The sequence below is a fragment of the Ceratina calcarata genome, unplaced genomic scaffold (genome assembly GCF_001652005.2).
Source record: "Ceratina calcarata isolate Rehan_Ccalc_2016 unplaced genomic scaffold, ASM165200v1 scaffold422.2, whole genome shotgun sequence".
NCBI lineage: Eukaryota > Metazoa > Arthropoda > Insecta > Hymenoptera > Apidae > Ceratina > Ceratina calcarata.
Genome location: NW_017165837.1, coordinates 1,074,129 through 1,092,445, shown reverse-complemented (window position 1 = coordinate 1,092,445; position 18,317 = coordinate 1,074,129). Strand labels below are relative to the sequence as shown.

The 18,317-nt window shown below is 43.5% G+C and overlaps 2 protein-coding genes and 1 non-coding gene across 4 annotated transcripts; 1 reads left to right on the top strand and 2 right to left on the bottom strand.

The window, feature by feature from the left end:
• Nucleotides 1-5: 5 nt before the first annotated feature.
• Nucleotides 6-3,238, bottom strand: LOC108626623 (tubulin alpha chain). 2 transcript variants are annotated; one of them, XM_018027397.2, is made up of 4 exons: nt 1,722-3,238; nt 754-1,583; nt 527-690; nt 225-446 (listed from the first exon to the last, which is right to left on the bottom strand). In XM_018027397.2, the coding sequence occupies exons 1-4, from the start codon at nt 1,894-1,896 to the stop codon at nt 317-319; spliced, it is 1,299 nt and encodes a 432-aa protein (XP_017882886.1). In that variant the 5' UTR covers nt 1,897-3,238; the 3' UTR covers nt 225-316. The 2 variants fall into 2 exon arrangements, with proteins under 2 accessions (XP_026670794.1, XP_017882886.1); XM_026814993.1 differs by having other exon boundaries at nt 6-690.
• Nucleotides 2,754-2,835, top strand: TRNAS-GCU (transfer RNA serine (anticodon GCU)). The gene has a single exon. It is a non-coding gene; the product is annotated as a tRNA-Ser (tRNA).
• On the bottom strand, nt 3,182-4,535 carry ics (ras suppressor protein 1). Its single transcript, XM_018027335.2, has 4 exons — nt 4,234-4,535; nt 3,632-3,682; nt 3,440-3,560; nt 3,182-3,371 (listed from the first exon to the last, which is right to left on the bottom strand). The coding sequence occupies exons 1-4, from the start codon at nt 4,376-4,378 to the stop codon at nt 3,182-3,184; spliced, it is 507 nt and encodes a 168-aa protein (XP_017882824.1). The 5' UTR covers nt 4,379-4,535.
• Nucleotides 4,536-18,317: the final 13,782 nt, after the last annotated feature.

Genomic DNA, 18,317 nt, shown 5'->3' with positions numbered 1-18,317 from the left:
TCATCTTTTCATCCTCATTCCCCCTTCGATCGTCGAATCGTTATAAAAGTTCCCCCGCTGAAACCCTCGATCAAATCCGGGAAGACAGGAATTAAAAACAGTAAACTTTTATTTACAATATAAAAGTTTACAAATATGGATATACAAATATACATCATTACAAAATTAAAACTACCTATTAAAACAATGTACAGATCAGGTACAAACAAAATTCACAAAAACAATGTATACTTTGTACAAAATAGATGAATTTGTCCGTTCCCCTAAAAAGTTCCCGTGACGGGGCCGAGTACCGTCACAGGAAATTGGTGTTCGGTTAATTTTCATCTTCACCCTCGCCTGCGTCCGTCGAGTCCATACCAACTTCTTCGTAATCTTTCTCCAACGCTGCGAGATCCTCTCTGGCTTCGTTAAATTCACTCTCGTCCATACTCTCCGCCACGTACCTATATTTTTAGAGACACGGTTTCTTCTAATTCTAACAATTTCTAAAAGCTGTTCATATTTTTCATTGCCGACGACTAACCAGTGAACAAATGCCCTCTTTCCATACATCAGATCGAATTTTCTGTTCAGTCTCGTCCACGCTTCGGCGATAGCAGTTGTGTTCGCCAGCATAGCCATGGCGCGTTGCACTTTGGCAAGGTCACCGCCGGGTACCACTGTCGGTGGTTGGTAATTGATACCCACCTGTTAACAGTAATTAAGATATCGATTAAGTTTAAAATATTACATCATCGATATGAAAATTACTTTAAATCCGGTGGGGCACCAATCGACGAACTGTATAGCCCTCTTCGTCTTGATGCTAGCAATCGACGCGTTCACATCTTTGGGTACTACGTCGCCTCTGTATAACATGCAGCAAGCCATGTACTTGCCCCTCTGAGGATTGCATTTGACCATTTGCATCGCCGGTTCGAAGCAGGATGACGTTAATTCCATCACGGTCAGTTGTTCGTGATAGGCTTTCTCGATGGAAACGATGGGTGCATATGTGACCAGAGGGAAGTGAATCCTTGGATAGGGAACTAGATTCGTCTGGAACTCCGTCAGGTCGACGTTCAACGCTCCGTCGAACCTCAACGAGGCTGTTATAGAAGACACTATTTGACCGATTAATCTGTTTAAATTGGTGTACGTCGGCCTTTCGATGTCCAAGTTTCTCCTGCAGATATCGTAAATCGCCTCGTTGTCAACGAGGAACGCACAATCTGAATGTTCCAGTGTCGTATGCGTAGTCAAAATCGCATTATAGGGTTCCACCACCGCGGTGGAAATTTGTGGTGAAGGATAAATCGCGAATTCCAGCTTAGCCTTCTTGCCGTAGTCCATGGACAGTCGTTCCATCAGTAGACTGGTGAACCCTGAACCGGTGCCACCACCGAACGCGTGGAAGATCAGGAAGCCTTGGAGGCCGCAGCACTGATCTGCGATTTTTCGAATTCTGTCGAGCACCAATTCGATTATTTCTTTTCCCAGCGTGTAATGACCTCGCGCGTAGTTGTTCGCCGCATCTTCTTTGCCGGAAATTAATTGCTCGGGGTGAAACAGTTGGTGGTAAGTTCCTGTTCGAACTTCGTCTGAAATTAAAAAACATTCGTGGGGTTTATGGAAATTTTTTATATCGATAGTCATTTCGTCTTCATAATTCTTCTCCTTTAATCTCGTTAAGGAATGAATGAGTTAGAGGTTTATAGAACTTCATAATTTCAATTTACCTATGACTGTGGGCTCGAGATCCAGGAGTACCGCACGCGGAACGTATTTTCCGCCGCCTGTTTCACTGAAGAAAGTTTGAAAGCCATCGTCGTTCGTACAACAGGAAGGCGGAAGCATGCCATCGGGTTGTATCCCATGTTCTAGGCAATACAATTCCCAACAGGCATTGCCCATTTGTACGCCGCCTTGGCCGATATGGACAGACAGTACTTCACGCTTGAAAATTTAATAAAGCCTTATTTCATCTCTTGATCGACACTGATCGATCTTCTTGCATAATTTTAGATTCTTCCGTTACAATTTATAATTGACGCTTGCAACGAAGCTTGCAATTGACTGCAGGGATTAGGAATTAAAGGAATATTCAAGGAATAATTACCATTTTGGCGAATTTCTGATATTTCGGTAGGGAAGGAAGGTGAGATGAATGCTTCTAGGATGAACGTCCAGATTCAACTGAATAAACGTTGCGTTCTGTTACAAAATTTTGTTTTCGTTGCTAAGGAACAATATTTCTTATAATAAAATACTCAGTGTCCCAATTGAAAATGATCGAAGGTCCAGGGTACGATAATAATAAAACACATTTCTTTTTAAAATTGTACACATATTATTTGCTTTCAACTTTGCAGTCATACATCGAATATAACATAAATAATTTACATACACGTGTCTAAAATATTTTAAGTTCTTCAAATTTATTGCAATTACTGCATTTTTTAGTATTTCATTCCTGTCTTCTGTATCGCAGCCCTAACTTATAGTCAGATACATTGTAATATGTTTGAAGAAACATAACAGTGGGTATAATTAAATGCTTCACCTTCGAAGTGGTTTTTACAAAAATGAATATCTGTTTTAAGCGAATTAATTTGTATACAAAATTTGTTAAATCGTTTGCAATCATCGTACATTAGTACTATTGTAAGATTTCATACTATATTAGCTGCTATTCTTAAGTAAAATATAAATTTAATGGGGAGGGTGCAATCACCCCTGTTCAGGTGACATTTTTTGAAGGGTAACATGCGGACGAGGTGGCCGAGAGGTTAAGGCGTTGGACTGCTAATCCAATGTGCTCTGCACGCGTGGGTTCGAATCCCATCCTCGTCGTACAATTTTTGTTTTTTCATTTAATTGACTCCTAATTGTTATACGAATCACTTAAAAACCGAAAGGACTAGCATTTTGTAGAGTTTTCGTTATAAGAATTCCGATTTTTGAAGAAGAAATAAAAGTACGATTTAAAAAGTAGTTCCGTTTGGTTCCTTTCTAACGATAGTTAACTCAAGTTGCGGATGTTAAACAAAATGACGTCGAGGATAGTAAATATTACGTGAGTTCTTAAAATAGAAATGAGTAAATGGAGACTGTTAGATAGTGGGATTAGTTTTTATTTTCAGAATAAGGTAGTAGCAAAATAGGTTGCATGCAAATCGAGACTATAAAAAGTAATAAATTAATTATAATATAAAATCAACTTGTATGCTTCTACAAGAGCGCTCTTGTCTCGNTGATTTATCAACTGACCCATCATAAAAAAGTTTCCTGGTAGATTCTTCTCGCTTAAGTTATTGTACGTTAAGTCGAGAACTTCTAATACCGGAAATGCACCGAATCCACGCGGAAGTACGTCCAGTCTGTTCATTCTGTAAACTCGTTCAAATGAGTTTAAACGAATTAATACTAACGAGTAATGCCTTGCTAAGAAACTCACCCTACGTTAAGGATTCGTAACTTCGGCATTTGCGATAACGAGATTGGAAGTTCGGTAATGTGGTTATTAAAGAGATTCAATATCTCCAGATTAACTAAGTTTGCAAGTCCCGGTGGCACGGCTACAGAAATATAATTTAAGTAAGTAAGTAAATTTCATTAGCGATTCGTGTAAAGATCTTTTTACGAGTACCTTGGAGCTTGTTATGACTCAAAGTTAATCGGGTGATGTTGATCATGTTCACTGAAAAGAAAACGAAATTAGATCGTTGCTTGAACAGTTTGCATTCTGAAGATCCAGTTCCAAAATATCATCGAGTTATAAATAAAATATGGAGAGGTAACAAATAATTGTGAATACTTAAGCACTAATTATAGAGAGTAAACTAATTTTTCAAATTATATTAATACTTTTCTTTACATTATTGCTTGTTTTCTGTAATTCTCGTACATTTTGAATATGAGTTGATTCTTATAGAATTCATTCAGCGATAGTTTTATATTATTATTTTCTTATGCTGGATTTAAGATTTTTATGTAAGACTGCATTGATTCAAGAGACTTAATCTCGTCATTCGGGATTTATTAACTTTACAGCCAGCAGAAGATGAGCGATATTTTAAGATATTTCCGCGGATCGTTTGAACAGTTTCGCACGCACGCGCAGCCACGCCTACGACGTGGGTGACCGACAAATGGCCACCTTGGATTTCCGCTCGCTCCGAAGAACCAGTCAAGACAAGTTGCCTAATTTGGCGAATGGAACGGGGCCCACGAGGCGTACGTAGGACTCACGTAATCCGGGCATCTCCTCGAACGTTGAGATCCCCTTGTCCGCGAGATCCAGCTCCGGGTTCTGGATTTCGCGGGCTTCGTCGATCACCTTCTTCGCCTTTGACATCTTCCCGGCTGGGATACACGACACTGGTGCCTGATTCATTGCGCGCGCAATTCTATGTACATACACGTCAGTATACTCGGAATAAACATGCGCGCAGTAGATACCCCTGCTCCTGCTCTGGCTCGACGCACGACTCTACTGATTCCATCTTCGTGCTTCCCGCACGCAGGCCAGCGAGATCATAGATCACGGGTAGATCGTGATCACGCGTCTCCATTTTGAATCAGCATATACCGACTGAGAGTAATTCCGTTCGCCCCTACTTTTACGACCGCGGAGATTTCTCCTCCGTGCTTTTACCATACACGAGTAACATGAATGGCACAGTAGTCTTACCACCGAGGAGAGATGCCGGTGCCGATGTTTTTTCCCAGCACGATTAGTTAGATTAGATAAAGCAGAATATGTTAAAAGTACTAAAGTAATAGATGAAGAAAGAAAGACAAGGATCAGGACTGTAATTAGTCACAACAGAGACAGAAACATACGAAACAACAATGTTCGATACTTACTCTTAATTATGGAATCAATCCAACGAGGAAACGTATTTGTGTAAACGACACTGCCTATATACATAATAATGTAACGTCGAGCAAAACGTGTAGCTAATTAAGGAAGATAAAAAGGCGGTTTATGTAATTGCGCTTCGTAATTACCGGTATCGGGAGGGACGATGCGATAGCCTCTTCGGCCGTCGATTTCAGTAATGTTAAGAATTTTTGCCCGGTTGCATTTGCGGTTGAAATCGGAGCGGCTCGCATTCCAAGATGGGTTTCAATGGAACACCGATGTGTGATCAGTAATATTAATGATAATAAGAACAGCAGAGAAAAAGAAGAGATTTTAATTTGCGGCTCTTAAAAGGAAATGAGATCAAGGACCGCAGACACGCACCTTCCGGCTGTTGATTGACACCGATTTATTTTGCTCGATGTCCCTGTTGTCTTAAGTTATATCTTCTTTTACTAACTCCACGATACAATGGAAGAATTATAAATAAAACAGAAAGGAAGTAAGAAAATGATTAAAAGGATCGCTAAACGTTTATCTAATAGCAATACCTGATAAACACTGAATGAATAATACGTAGTCGCTATTTTAAAATATTAAAACATAAGTTTACAAATGATAAATCGTAATTCAAACGTAATACACGAATACACCGCGGGCAATAATTTAATCAGCAGTACGAGTTTAATCACCGCACCGGGAATAAAACCAGATGTCTGATTTATAGCTAGGCAGAATAATATTTCTAACATATTTAATCTTAATACTCCTGTCATACTTTCATCCAGCATCGCAGCAAAATGAACATAACAGTAATTCAACGCGCACGCAAATGAAGAGTAAATATCGAAGCCCAGTGACATCGTTTCCAACGTATTTTCTGGTTACGACCTCGTTTAAGGATCAAACGGAGCATTTCGACGTTAATATAGATACGTACGACCACGTCTGGCATTGTGTCAACCTTGTTTCCTGCGGAGTACGATTCCCCGTTTTAAATCAACCGCGACTGATAAAACCGCAGCCTCATCCGTTCTATCGCGGATCAAACGGCGTCACGATGCGAGTCTAACAATGCCGACATTAATCATATAGAAGCATCAGCTGTAATACTTAACAACGAGAAAATTAATCAAATTGCCCTTGATAACCTCGGATAATCGACGTTGCACACCGGACGGTACGTCGATTACGATCGATCCTCCCCGGTATAAATCCTAGACGCTTCTTACCTGCCGAAGGAGGATTTCTGGCTCAGAAGAATCGCGGATCTCCATCGATGCATTGGCACAGCCGTTTTGTTCGCTGCACGCGGAATCGGACTTAAAGTGAACTCGTGCTCATAAGTACGAGAACGTTATTATTACCAGGCGTCGAAGAAAACGCGCATCGACTCAATTGAGAAATTTATTAATTGACGAGGAATAGGAATACACGTTTCGTTGACATTCCGTAATTGAATTTGAGTCGATGCCCCGGCTGTTTTCACAGCTGCCTCCCGTTAACTGTCCTCGTACTTATGACCGAGAGTGTACTTGTGTAATACATACGTACCAAGTACGAGCAAAGCGTGGCGCCAAAGAGTACCCGAGGGCTCAGGCAAGGTTAGCGACCTTGGCGTACACGATAAAGGACGGAGCTAGTCGAGGGGCGCCCCTCGCGCATCCATCATTGCTATCCAGCAATCAGTGCCAAGAAACATTATCGGTCAATTTACCGTCGCCGTGACCGGTCTCGCCATAACGCCGATAAAAAAAAAGGAAATACCGTGAAAAACGTTCGGATCGCGCAATCGCACGTCGCCGCGTTTCTTTCGCTCGTACGTACGCACCTGTGCTTAATCATAACAATTACCTCGCAGCTAGCGAGGGTGAGAGGAGTGGTACGTTAATAAATTATGTCCATTGATTTCCCTCGAGTCATTAAATCTTGAGGAAATCCCCCCACCGCTGGAACAACGTACGCCCAGAGATCTGACGCGAGTAATCCTACCACAATCACTATAGACGCTTCAATGAAATTTAAAAAAATCGTAATCAATAATGAAATAAAACGTTCAAAAATATATCTTCGATTTTCATCAATCATGTATCACGAAACACAACAAGCAGTTGAGAACTGAGAAACGATTATAAATTCATACCTAAGACGACTGCTTGAAATAGAACAGAGAATATCCACCAATTGTACGATTTCGATCGTGAGATAAATACAGCAATTACTGTATCGCTTGCACAGGTACGAATATATTGACACATGAAACTTTGTACATCGAGATCTACGAGCGTCAATTAGGTAGATTCTTATCAAAGCCGCGTGCACGAAAGCTCCGAGCTGTCGTGCGACTCAATGTGCGTACAAAGAGAGGACACGCACTCTCTTTACGAGCGAAACACGAACGACGATATAAACGAGACGTAAAGGTCTTTTGAATGAAAAGAAGGGGGCGAGCATACGTACGTAGATACGTACGGGCGCGCATTATAATCTTGTATCGAATAATGCCGTTTGTTCGCCGGTGCCGCGCGCGTTTCACGATCACCGCATCGCGCGTCGCGTCGGCCGTGCCCGAGCGACATATAAATTACACACACGCATCGCGTTTATAACTTATACGATCGCGGGTGGAAGTTATAAGGCGTCGCGCGATCTATGATTTATGGCTGCCGCGATGATAATTTATAAGTAACAACTGCCGAAGTTACGACGCCTGAGGTGTACGCCGGGGACGACGGATGCGAATCGAACGTAAATTTCGCGCCCGGGGCTGCATGACGACGTTTAAGAGTGGATATCTCCCGCGAGGGGTCGTTTACCAGTCGGTTAACATCCCAAGTCAATTCATTTCTTACAATGTCTTTGATTTATTTAGGACCGATGAGTCGGCGAACCTCCCTTTAACGAACTATAAAAGAGACCTTTATATTACGCACGATGAATCCATAAGTGTCTCTTTTAGAAAATATCTGTACTTCGTTGCGAGATAATATCTACGTTGATAAGCAAAGGATAAAAGGTTGCAATCTAATAAATTATCAATCACAGATGAGACAACGAAACGGTTCGAGATTGTCGATAAAAATCGAGTGGTACATCGCGTTAGGAGTCGTGACCGGAAACGCGAGTAGGTTTCTTCACTTTTACACACGGTTACCCACGCTCGTGCATAAATCTCGGTGGTGCGTTCCTCGTCGAAGGCAGTCGCACGTGCGTTCGCACGCGCGTACGCGCGAGGGAAGAGACCCCCGCGGATGCCGACGAGGATACCGTGAGTATGCAGAGAGAAAGACGGTTTCGGTTTTGGGTAGGCGGAGAGGAAAAGAGGAATAGGCGCGTGTGTGCGTACGGTGCCCACGTAGAATATCCAGTGTAACATGTAAAAGCCCGTTATGCGCCTGGGAGTACGCGGTGCTCGCATGGTGCACGTATATGCATTAGTATGGCGTGTGCTATAAATAGATGTAGCAAACCGCGGAGGGATCCTAGCCACCCCAATACCCTTCCCTTCGCCGCTCCCTCGTGTATCAGAATGCGCTCGGCAGTCGCGAACTTCTCTGCTCGAGTTTCTGCAAAAAGAGACGTTTTCGTTTTGCAAAATCGGTTTCATCGATCCTGTTTATAGTGGAATCGATTCGAGAGTAAAAAAATCGATCCTCGTCGCTTCCTTAGTTTCAATATTGAAAATAGAATTTAAAAACATGTTCGTATCTTGGAATCCATGCTATCCTATGCTATTTTCAAGAAATCCGGATTGGAAAACGAGGCGGACTAGTTAATAAGCCGTCGATACGACACCGGTGTACAATTTAAAAGACCATTTTCACGGCGCCGTTATGAGATACCGGTATACCAGTCGATCCGAGTACGACGGAGCAGCTTCTGTTTTCGGCAATGAGGATGTCAGACAAGTTACGACACGGCGAGCAGGTGTTGATACCGGGCAGCCAGTCCGGGTGGACCCGATTATTTATTTCCTTTTTTCCCTTTCTCATCTTTCTCATACCTTTTCTCCAATATTAATTTCCCTTTGATTTCGGTCGTGACCGTTTAACCTTTGTCGCCTGTCCTGGCTTTTCATCGAGTTCCAGACTTCAATTACCTTGTCGTCAGGGCGACTGCAGTGGAAGGGGCGCGTGGCAAGGGTGGTTAGAGTTAATTAAAGGCCCTTTGATCTGACCCCCGGACCGATGCAAGCAATTTTCGAGATAAAGGGAATTGAATATTGTCTGAGAACCGGCATTGGTACATTCCCCTTTGTGTCGGAAAATAAGAATTGCCGCGAGACGGGAAACGACACTAGAAACGACTAACGAAGAGGAAGTGACGGTCGTCAGAAAAATATGAATCGCATTAGGTAATCCGATTAACCACTATCCGCGACAAGATCAATGTTTCGTCCGACGCGTAAATTAACAGTTCTAGATTCATGATTCGCATCGAGCCACCTGTAATTTGCGCGTAATGCTATACATTAACACTTTAACATACAATGCAATCGAACGTGCTGGCGTCTGGCGTTCACGGACGGTGCGCTGCAGCGGCGTGTCTTGCTATTGGCAATACGGCATACATTTCTGTCAGCGTGTTTCTTCCACGCTTGACGGCAGAGTTTTTCATTATGAAACGGGCGTATATCTCTCGACGCGGCGGCGGCGGCGGCGGCGGTGGCGTCTCGTTCGATTCTACTGATTCACGACCGCCCGAGCGAAGTCCGTCTGTGAATCCGAGAGGGTTAATACGCGGCCGCCGTGGAATCCCGGTATTTACGCCAGGAATCCGGCGCACGGGACGGTCCGTACGCAACGTCGCGTCGGGGAAAACAAGCTAATTTAATCGATCCGCGGTGTCGGTCGGCCGGCTGTTAAGAACGGGACATTATTATCAGCGACGAGCAACGTTGAAACCGGGCATACGGATTTTTGGGCTTATTATTAGCTCGGAATGCTCCCCGTTCTTCGTAGGGTTCTTTGAGCGACGTTTTTCTTATTTGAGACGCCGCGGAACACGCGGCGGATATTATTAAATGCAATTTAGTGGGAGTGTTCCGAGGCTGGTCCCGTATTGTTGTGTCTCTCGGTTATGTTCTGTTTCGCGATCACCCGCGGCGGAATTGGCTACTTACGCCCGGACCTCGGAAAAATGAATGAAGAATAGCCGCGCTCCGACCATTTCGTCGTCGCAAATATACGATAAAATTTTATCCTCATGTTTCGTTTAATCCCAGTATTTTAAATATTCCTGGTGTCTTTATTAACGCTACAAAAGCAAGACGAGAAACGATCAAATTGACGGAGATACATATTAGAATTGTAAATAATTTCGAAAACGATCGTCGTGATTTTTTAAAGTGAATTTCCTTTTAACTTAGAGAATTTAATACATCATAGATTACGAACACTTAATGAAATAAAGTAGAATGCATTAAGCCGGCGTTCGAAGAAAGATAAAAACCAAACGACTGAGGAGCGAAGCTGCTTATCCAGCGCGACGGCGTCGTCGTTTCTTCGCGTAAGATCGTTTTATACGACGAAATCCGAACAAAGTGGGCGGGAGCCGGGCGTTATGCCGATTTATTTCAATAACCAGCCGTATAGCAGACGCTTAGGAGCTTTAAGACCCGAGCCGAGGTCTCGTCGTGATGCAGAAACTGTGCAAGGCCACTTAGAGGAGGAGACCGGTGTTCGGAGGGCCCTCAAGGTCGGCGATACCATCGGGCCGCGGCGGAGGAAGAGAGAAACAGGGCGGTTCGTTGCATAATTGCGTCACGTTGTCCGGGAATCGCGAGACGTGCACGACATGCACCGCGTCACGAATCATGCTCGAAAATCAAATTCAATTTCAAGGCCTACCGTCTCATAAAGTATACACGCTGCTAATGATCTAACGTGCCATAACTATACAGCCAATTAAATATATCATTTCAAACAAATCTACAAAACATGCGTCTAGTATTGCAAATTAGATTTCTATATAAATCTAATAATTTAACCCCTTGACATACAAATTAAATGGAACTTTATATACAAATTAAATGGAATGAATGACGAGTCAAACTCGTCATTGTATGTCAAGGGGTTAACAGACAGATTTTTGGCAAAGAACATTCTTCCTAATTGCACCGACAGAAGTTTCTTTGTATTTCCATTTGGACGTAGACACGGGATGAACTTGTTAGAAGAAAGTAGTAGCGTGATTGTTAAGAGAACAGACTTGCACAGTGCGCGTATTGGAATTTGTTCAAAACACCCTCTTCCGGTTTGTGTACTCTTCCGGCTGCGAGTAGACTCAAAGGAAAGCCAAAACCAATAGCTACCACGGTTCTAACAAAGCTCATTATAAAACAATGTTTCAGAATAGAGCTGTAATATAGCTACGGACGTGTAAACGTCCGTTGTTCCGTCTTTCACGCCTGTGTACGCTTTCCCGAGCGCGTATTTAGCCGGAATCCAAGCAAAACTTGCAAGTAATAGCGGAAGAAGCTGTAACCAAGTAAAATAAGATCATTCGCCTCTGCAATAATCGTACGTGAGTGTATGCTATTCTCGTATACACGTGTGTCGTCCTATTATTATCTGGTAACGACTGAGCTTCTTCCTGTCTTTATTTAGACGTTTCTCAATATAATTCCCAGCATTAAATTTGTCCAAAAAGCAAGACTTTCCAAATCTTAAAACTGCCAGTATTAAAAGCGTCAGACACTATTCTTGAGTGACACTGTAGCTCGAACCGCGTCTACCCGGTTCTGCTTCAGCATACAGTTGTCGCAGAAATATAGCGGCATCATAACTCTACTTCACTCGGAGGAAAACACGTTTTCAGGTGTTGCGTACGCACTCGGAAAAGCTGAGAGACAGATAAATGTGCAAACTGAGTCTCAAACATTTGTTGTATCACTGACTCGTTAACTGACGTTAAGAAGTTTGCGTTTATTTCTCCTACGGGTCTAAACGCGCGTATACCCGCGTGCAAGCTCGCATCCGGGGCGAGGAAGATGCACGACAATTACCGGAGATCCCGAGCCGGTCCCCGTTTGTCGTTCATCAATCGACCGATGCCCGGCTGGCATTCCAATTATAGACGATCACGATTCCACCTCGGCGTCGTTATAGTTTAGCGGGAATCGAATGGCGTGGCAAAGCGAATAATCGATGTTCCGTCTTCTCTTTTTCGAGAGATGTACGCGCCAACGGGTTAGCGTTATGTGGAGCAGGCGGAATCGAGGGATCGTCGATCTTCTTGAACCCCGGTTATGCGCTCCCCGTTCGCGTGACACGTCCGCAGAAGGCCGGCGCGGCACGGTGTCGTCGTGCCGCGCGCTCTTCGGAGGGACGAGGATGCGGATGTTTTGTTCGGGTAATTTAATTACCGAGATTTTTTCTCGCGGCGAACCGGCTCCCGTGGGCAGCCGACGGAAAGTATGGTAATTATAGTTGACGATTCTCCGCGGGACGAATCGTGATCTCGCGAACCTGCACCAGCGTCCGCGCGCGTTTATACATTCCTCTTCTCGACGCAGGGTCTGCGGGATTTCGTATAAGTCGATTCGCGTTTTACGCTCTTCCGGTTGGACGTCGACCGGCCGAATTGTAATTCGATTTCATCGTTTAAATAAACTACTCTTTCCGTACGTAAACCGTGAATTTTATAAAAACTGTGAAGCAGGTTGCCTAAGGATCATATACAATGAACGTAACCGAACATGTTCGTTTAAATTCCGTCGATGCTTTTCTTATTTTTGCACGTTTAACGATGTTACGTGGCGTTGTATCGATCACCATGTCCAGAACGCCTGTCTGCAACTCGTTAAACATAAATACAGACGTGGTTCCTCCCGCAAATATTTTCGCAAATCCGGCGATAAAATAGCGCGGTTGCATTTAGCATAACGACTACCGAAACCTTGTAATAAACGAGAGTACGTAAGTACGCAGTTTCGGAAGCAGTGAATGAAAAAATCTCAATGGACGAACCCCCAAGGTGAATGAAAAGCGTCATAAAAAATGAAACCGATCGATATTAGAACAAATAAAATTGATTTTTCACACGAGCTCGACAAATTCCCGAGTCACACGCGTTTCCTAGTGCCTCGCATACGTTCACGGCGATTAAACGATAGAAACGATTAGATTGCTCCGCGTGCCTTCGCAACAGCTACCTACTATGAAATTATTAACTCTGGCGCCAGTTATCTCGCCTCTCTCTTTCCATCTACCAAACCCTACCGTCCGTCTTGCTACGCTGCTATGCTTTTTTATTACCCTTCCCTTTCTCTCTCGCGCGCGGACAAGGAAATGCCACCGTCGTCGTCGCCGCCGCGCACCTCACCCACGTTTCCTTTTTGCCTTCACGACGGAAACGCCGGAATTCGAAGAGTTCCAAGAATCTTGCATCGAGCGCGCGTTTCTCCCCGCGACTCTCAGGCAGATTTTACAGTAGAAATTTTTCAAAATATTTATTTCGAATCAAAATCACTATAAAATCTTTCGATTCGATTACAATTTAATCTTAATTTTTAATTGAATTCACATTTTATTATGTATAATTTTAAATCGAAGAAGGAGCGAGTCAGTTTTTTCTCCAGAAGAATCTTCCCGTGTCGACGGGGACATTAGCTACATTTTTACGACGTGCGAAGCGTCGGTCAGTTTCACGGTCGAAACGTTGCTGTTTTCACAGGATTTTTAATTCACGGACGGTGATTCCGTTGCCGGATTTCCACGGCAAAGAGCGACTACACTACGCGTTACGCGGCTCGCAAATCTCGCTAATGGAACGCTAATGGAAGCGCGAACGTGATTTTTGGTGTTTTCGCACGCGGCCATTCTTGGCGAGCCGCCAACGCATCGAAGAAAATAAAAGTTGCCCGATCGCGAGTGAGCTTTCCGTTCGCATTTCTGTTTCTCCTTAGATTCGACGCTATTTAACACTAGATTGCCCAAGGAAGTCATTTTGACTGCTTTTGGGCAAGTGTACAAATAATAATGCATAAATTACTTTTTCCCAAGTGAAGTAAATTTTTTTTTTATTGTTAACATTTACTAATAACTTGTTATATGACTGTAAATAATATAAAAAATATTAAAAATTAATTTTAGACAAATTTCTTTACACATTATTCTTTCACAATGCAGTCATTTTGACTGCTTTGGGCAATATAGGAATATACTAAGTTTCAGTCTTTCTGGTGTTAATACGTCGGCGACGTTCTGATTGGAGTGAAGAAGAATGAATTCAGTTTCAATGATTTATTAAATTTTCTAAGTCGACGAGCCTTAATTCTTTGACTTGTTCGTATCGCGTTAGACATCGTTACGGAAAAAATTGGCGAACGACGTGGAAAATGCAATGGAAACCTCGTTTATCTTCCCAGCGTCCATTAACTTTCGGTTGCAAAAAACGTGATTGAATGATCAATCTTTTCCATAGACGACGTTCATCAACCGACTTCTTTTCACTTATTTCTCAAGCTACTGTTCGTAATTATGCTCACTTTCTATTTCAATCTCTAACGCTGTACCCGACGAGCTGGATCATTACGTTACGTTCATTAATCGTTGATACGCAAACGTCGTTACGTTACTTTATCTTGAATAACAATGTTTCTGCCTGTGAGAAACACGCCGAGGAATCGTATCAATCTCTTTTCATCTTATCGCGATTACGTCAACGATGACTTGGACTTTTGCTAGCCGTGACTCGAACGGAAACGTACCGCGACCTGCGAATTCACTTTCATCGTTTCATTTCTTCACACTGTTCTTTTCAGTCCATCAATGAGAGCCGACGAAACAGCGGCGCGGTTGTCCGATGGCTAGAGAAAGTTGTCCCGATAAAAAAAATCCAATCGCGAGAACGAGACGAAAAAGAAAGGGCGGCGAGGAGAAAGACAATTTAACCGTACCTTTGTCCGCGAGAACCGTGACGTACGCAGCCAATGAACGATCCCATTCAGTGGACGAATTCGTCAGCGGTGATAAACGATTTCGGTGGTCACTGGCCAGACCCGAAAGAGAAACCGACCCCGAACTCCCTCGTGCGATCGCCGATTAATCGATCAGCGATCAGCTACAACAGCCTCGGGTTTCGTTAATTGCGTCAGTATTGTGTTTCTCGTAATTACTTTCACCGCGGGGCCGAGCCCAGCAACGAGAGAATCTTAATCTGACGTCCGGCTTATTAGCGCCGATTCGAGAATCGCGGGGTATCTCGTTACGTTCGTTTTCCGCGGTAGAAGAATCGACGCGCACGATTCGGAGGGAAGATTCGTGTCGAGGATTAGCCGGGACAATCTATTCGACGCGGCTCGCAATTAGGAAATTGAACGTGTTTCGTGCGGGACGTGGTTCGTGGGAAGAGTTTACTTCAGTAAAAGAGATGTTGCAGGGGATTTTAATATAATTTCATTACAAGAGAGGACATGAATTTCGCTTTATTTGATTGCAATTAGGAAAATGAATACGTTTCGTGTGGTCGGAGGTTCGTAGAGAGAATTTAATTCGAGATTATTAATAAAAAATGTTCGAGAATGAAGTTGAATGATCGTTAAACAGTCGCGTCGTTCAATTAAAAGTATGTTTGCCGCCTGGAAGGGAACTGGCCACATTTAAACGATTTAAAACGCATTTCGCCAGTAGACATGTACTATCGTCTGATACGTTTTTAAAATCGAAACGGACATCATCGATCACTTCCGATCGATTAACCATTCGTTCTAACCGGGACGTGGACGATCGCGAGTCGATCGAATCGTGAAACCTCTCCCCGATATCTCAATACGTCCGATACAAAATGTCGCGTTAACGCATCGGTGGATCGCGAAAGGACGAGCCCCGAAACGATCGGTTATACCGTCCCGTTCGATCCGTCGCAGGATTTTTTGCCCGTGGAAAAAGAGGTTCCGTCGACGTCGAGTAAAAGGAAATCGGTGAGTTTCACTCGGCCGAAGCATCTTCCCGAGACGAAGCGAAGTTTTGTTACCGTTCGCGACGCGACGCAGTACCACGGCGGACCAGTGAAAGTTTTAATTGATCGAATATCGATCAGAGAAAGATCGGGCGGAGGTGTCGCAATTTTTATTTCCTCCTTCGTCACGAAAGTAAAGGCGTTCAGACAAATTTTGATCGATGAAGTGTAAAAATTGCTCGCTTTTTAATCTGCTCGGTAAGCTGACGACTTATTAAAGTGAGATTTTTTTAATTATGTATCAATTATCACGATCTTCCGGCCAAAGAAATATTGCGTACAAGTTAGCAACTTCGAAGTCGAGTGTCACTTCTGAATATTGATACAATAAATCAAGCCTCGAATAAATCTCTTTATTCCCTGTCCAGCATTGAAACTCTTCCCACGAACGCTTATCACCTGTTGTTCGTTCCTTTCAATATTCCTACGCGACGTGTCTTTCAACTGTCACGTCGAACGAGAGGGAGGAAAAAAACGAAACGAGAATATCTTAACGTTCAGCTGTCCTATTTCACTGTCGCGCGGAGTATTGATCTGGACTACTTGCGTCGCGTCGAACGGCGGAAAAGTGACGTGAAAAAGTGGGCGAACTGGCGTCCGTTGCGAAAGAACAGATTTGTTACACAGGCGGTTGCCTTTGACGAGACACATTAATGCAACGGTGTGCACATAATTACCTGTCCCTCTCCCCCGAGCTCGGTTACATGTCGCGTATCTTTCGAAACGTTTCGCGCGAGAAAAAAGGGCAGATAAAAGAAAAAAACAGCCGATGATTTAAAGTGAGACGTTCGTTTGGTTGCCACGCGTGTAATTATTATGTATTTAATGCATGTTAATTTAATGACACCGTTCGAATTCCGCTTGTCTTTGTTTTATGCACTCCATCAGACGATTTCAGTGTTCACTAACCGTTTATTTTCTGATTTATAGCGCGATTTCGTACGAACTTCTCCGGGAGTAAATGTCAGTAACGTGTCATTTAAGTTCTACGGCAATTCATACTGATGAATGCCAAGTTGGCGTACGGTTGATTTGTGATAATTATTCAGCTATCGAGACTGTGTTTTAAAATGCGACTATTGCAGAATACTGAATACATTACGGGGCAGTGAGCAGATATAAGCAGCTATTATTATGACAAGCGCCTCTTAAATAAAACTCGACAAATACTGAAATATACCTCGAAATAATCCAACGAGCCTCTTTTCGTCCAGGCGTTGACGTAACGCTTTCAATCGTCGGATTCACTTTTCCCCGCGGATCACACAACGTAATCCGTTAATTTACATTAGTGAACGCGGGGAATCTCGTCCCTACGTGGCAACGAGGCTTCGCCGCGGCAGTTCGCCAGGTAATTGTTAATTGCGCAACGCGTCGTCTATCATCGGCTAATGATACATCCAGTGGCGCTGCGTTATTACATTTCGGATGGGCTAATCGCTAATAAGAATTTATGGGCTTCGTGCGCGAGCCTGGCAGAATGTGAAAGTCTCGGAGTCGTCGAGGGTGCGGGAATGAATCGCGTCGCGTCAAGGGAAAGTCGGAGGGTGCTCCCTTCTACGTTTTTAAGAATTACCAATACTCAGACTGAATTATGCAAATAAATTATTTTCAGCGAGTACTTCAAGAGGTTAAAAAAAAAGATGATAATTGTGAAAGTAATCGCAGTTTCAATTTCTGTTTTATAAAGATGCTGCTTTTCCTGCGTGCACACGCGTGTGTTCACGTAATACATTCAAAAAAGATTCAACACTCCGTATCAGGTTTAATGTGGAAAGGCATCGGACGTCTTGTATCTCGTGTCCTCTCGTACACGAATCTTTCGAGCTGGTTGTAAGTACTCGTTCGTGGCTCGAGCAGGCGAAGCAATTATAAATGAATCCGCTCGTCCCGGCGACGCGACACGCTTCGGCTGACCTTTTTCTTCTCGGCCCGAGAGGAACGAGCTGACGAGGCTTGTTCAAAATTAATATATTCAGAGAGGGAAGCCGTTGGCCCGGCTGTCTCACGGGCCACAACGAATCGTAGAATTTCGGCACAATGTTAGGAGATAAGCTTTCACGAGAACGATTTCGTCGCCTTGTTCCTCCTTCGTTTTATCTTGTCCACCGGTTCTTTTATTTCGTTCTCGGATGCCCGGACGATAGGAGCTAATGGATTAAGATGCAACCGCGCGGAGATATAATGGTTGCGCGTGTCTTGTACTTTTTTGCCGCTCGTCTTGATTTATGCGTATTATCGATCGGAAGTTCGGCTCGTTTTGTTGCGATTTTATTAGTGCCACCGCGATCTTTTTTCCCCGAGCGTCTCGACAGACCAAGACTATACTAGTAATGCTTCAGAATTAGTTTTCGGCACGAATGACACATTAATTTCCTCAATCACGTTCCACACTCGTGTATTACAACGTAAGGATGTATTGGCTATACAGTCAATCCGAAAAGTTCATGTACCTTAGAAAACCGCATTTCCTATAATTAAAAATAGTGCATTCTTCTTCTAATTT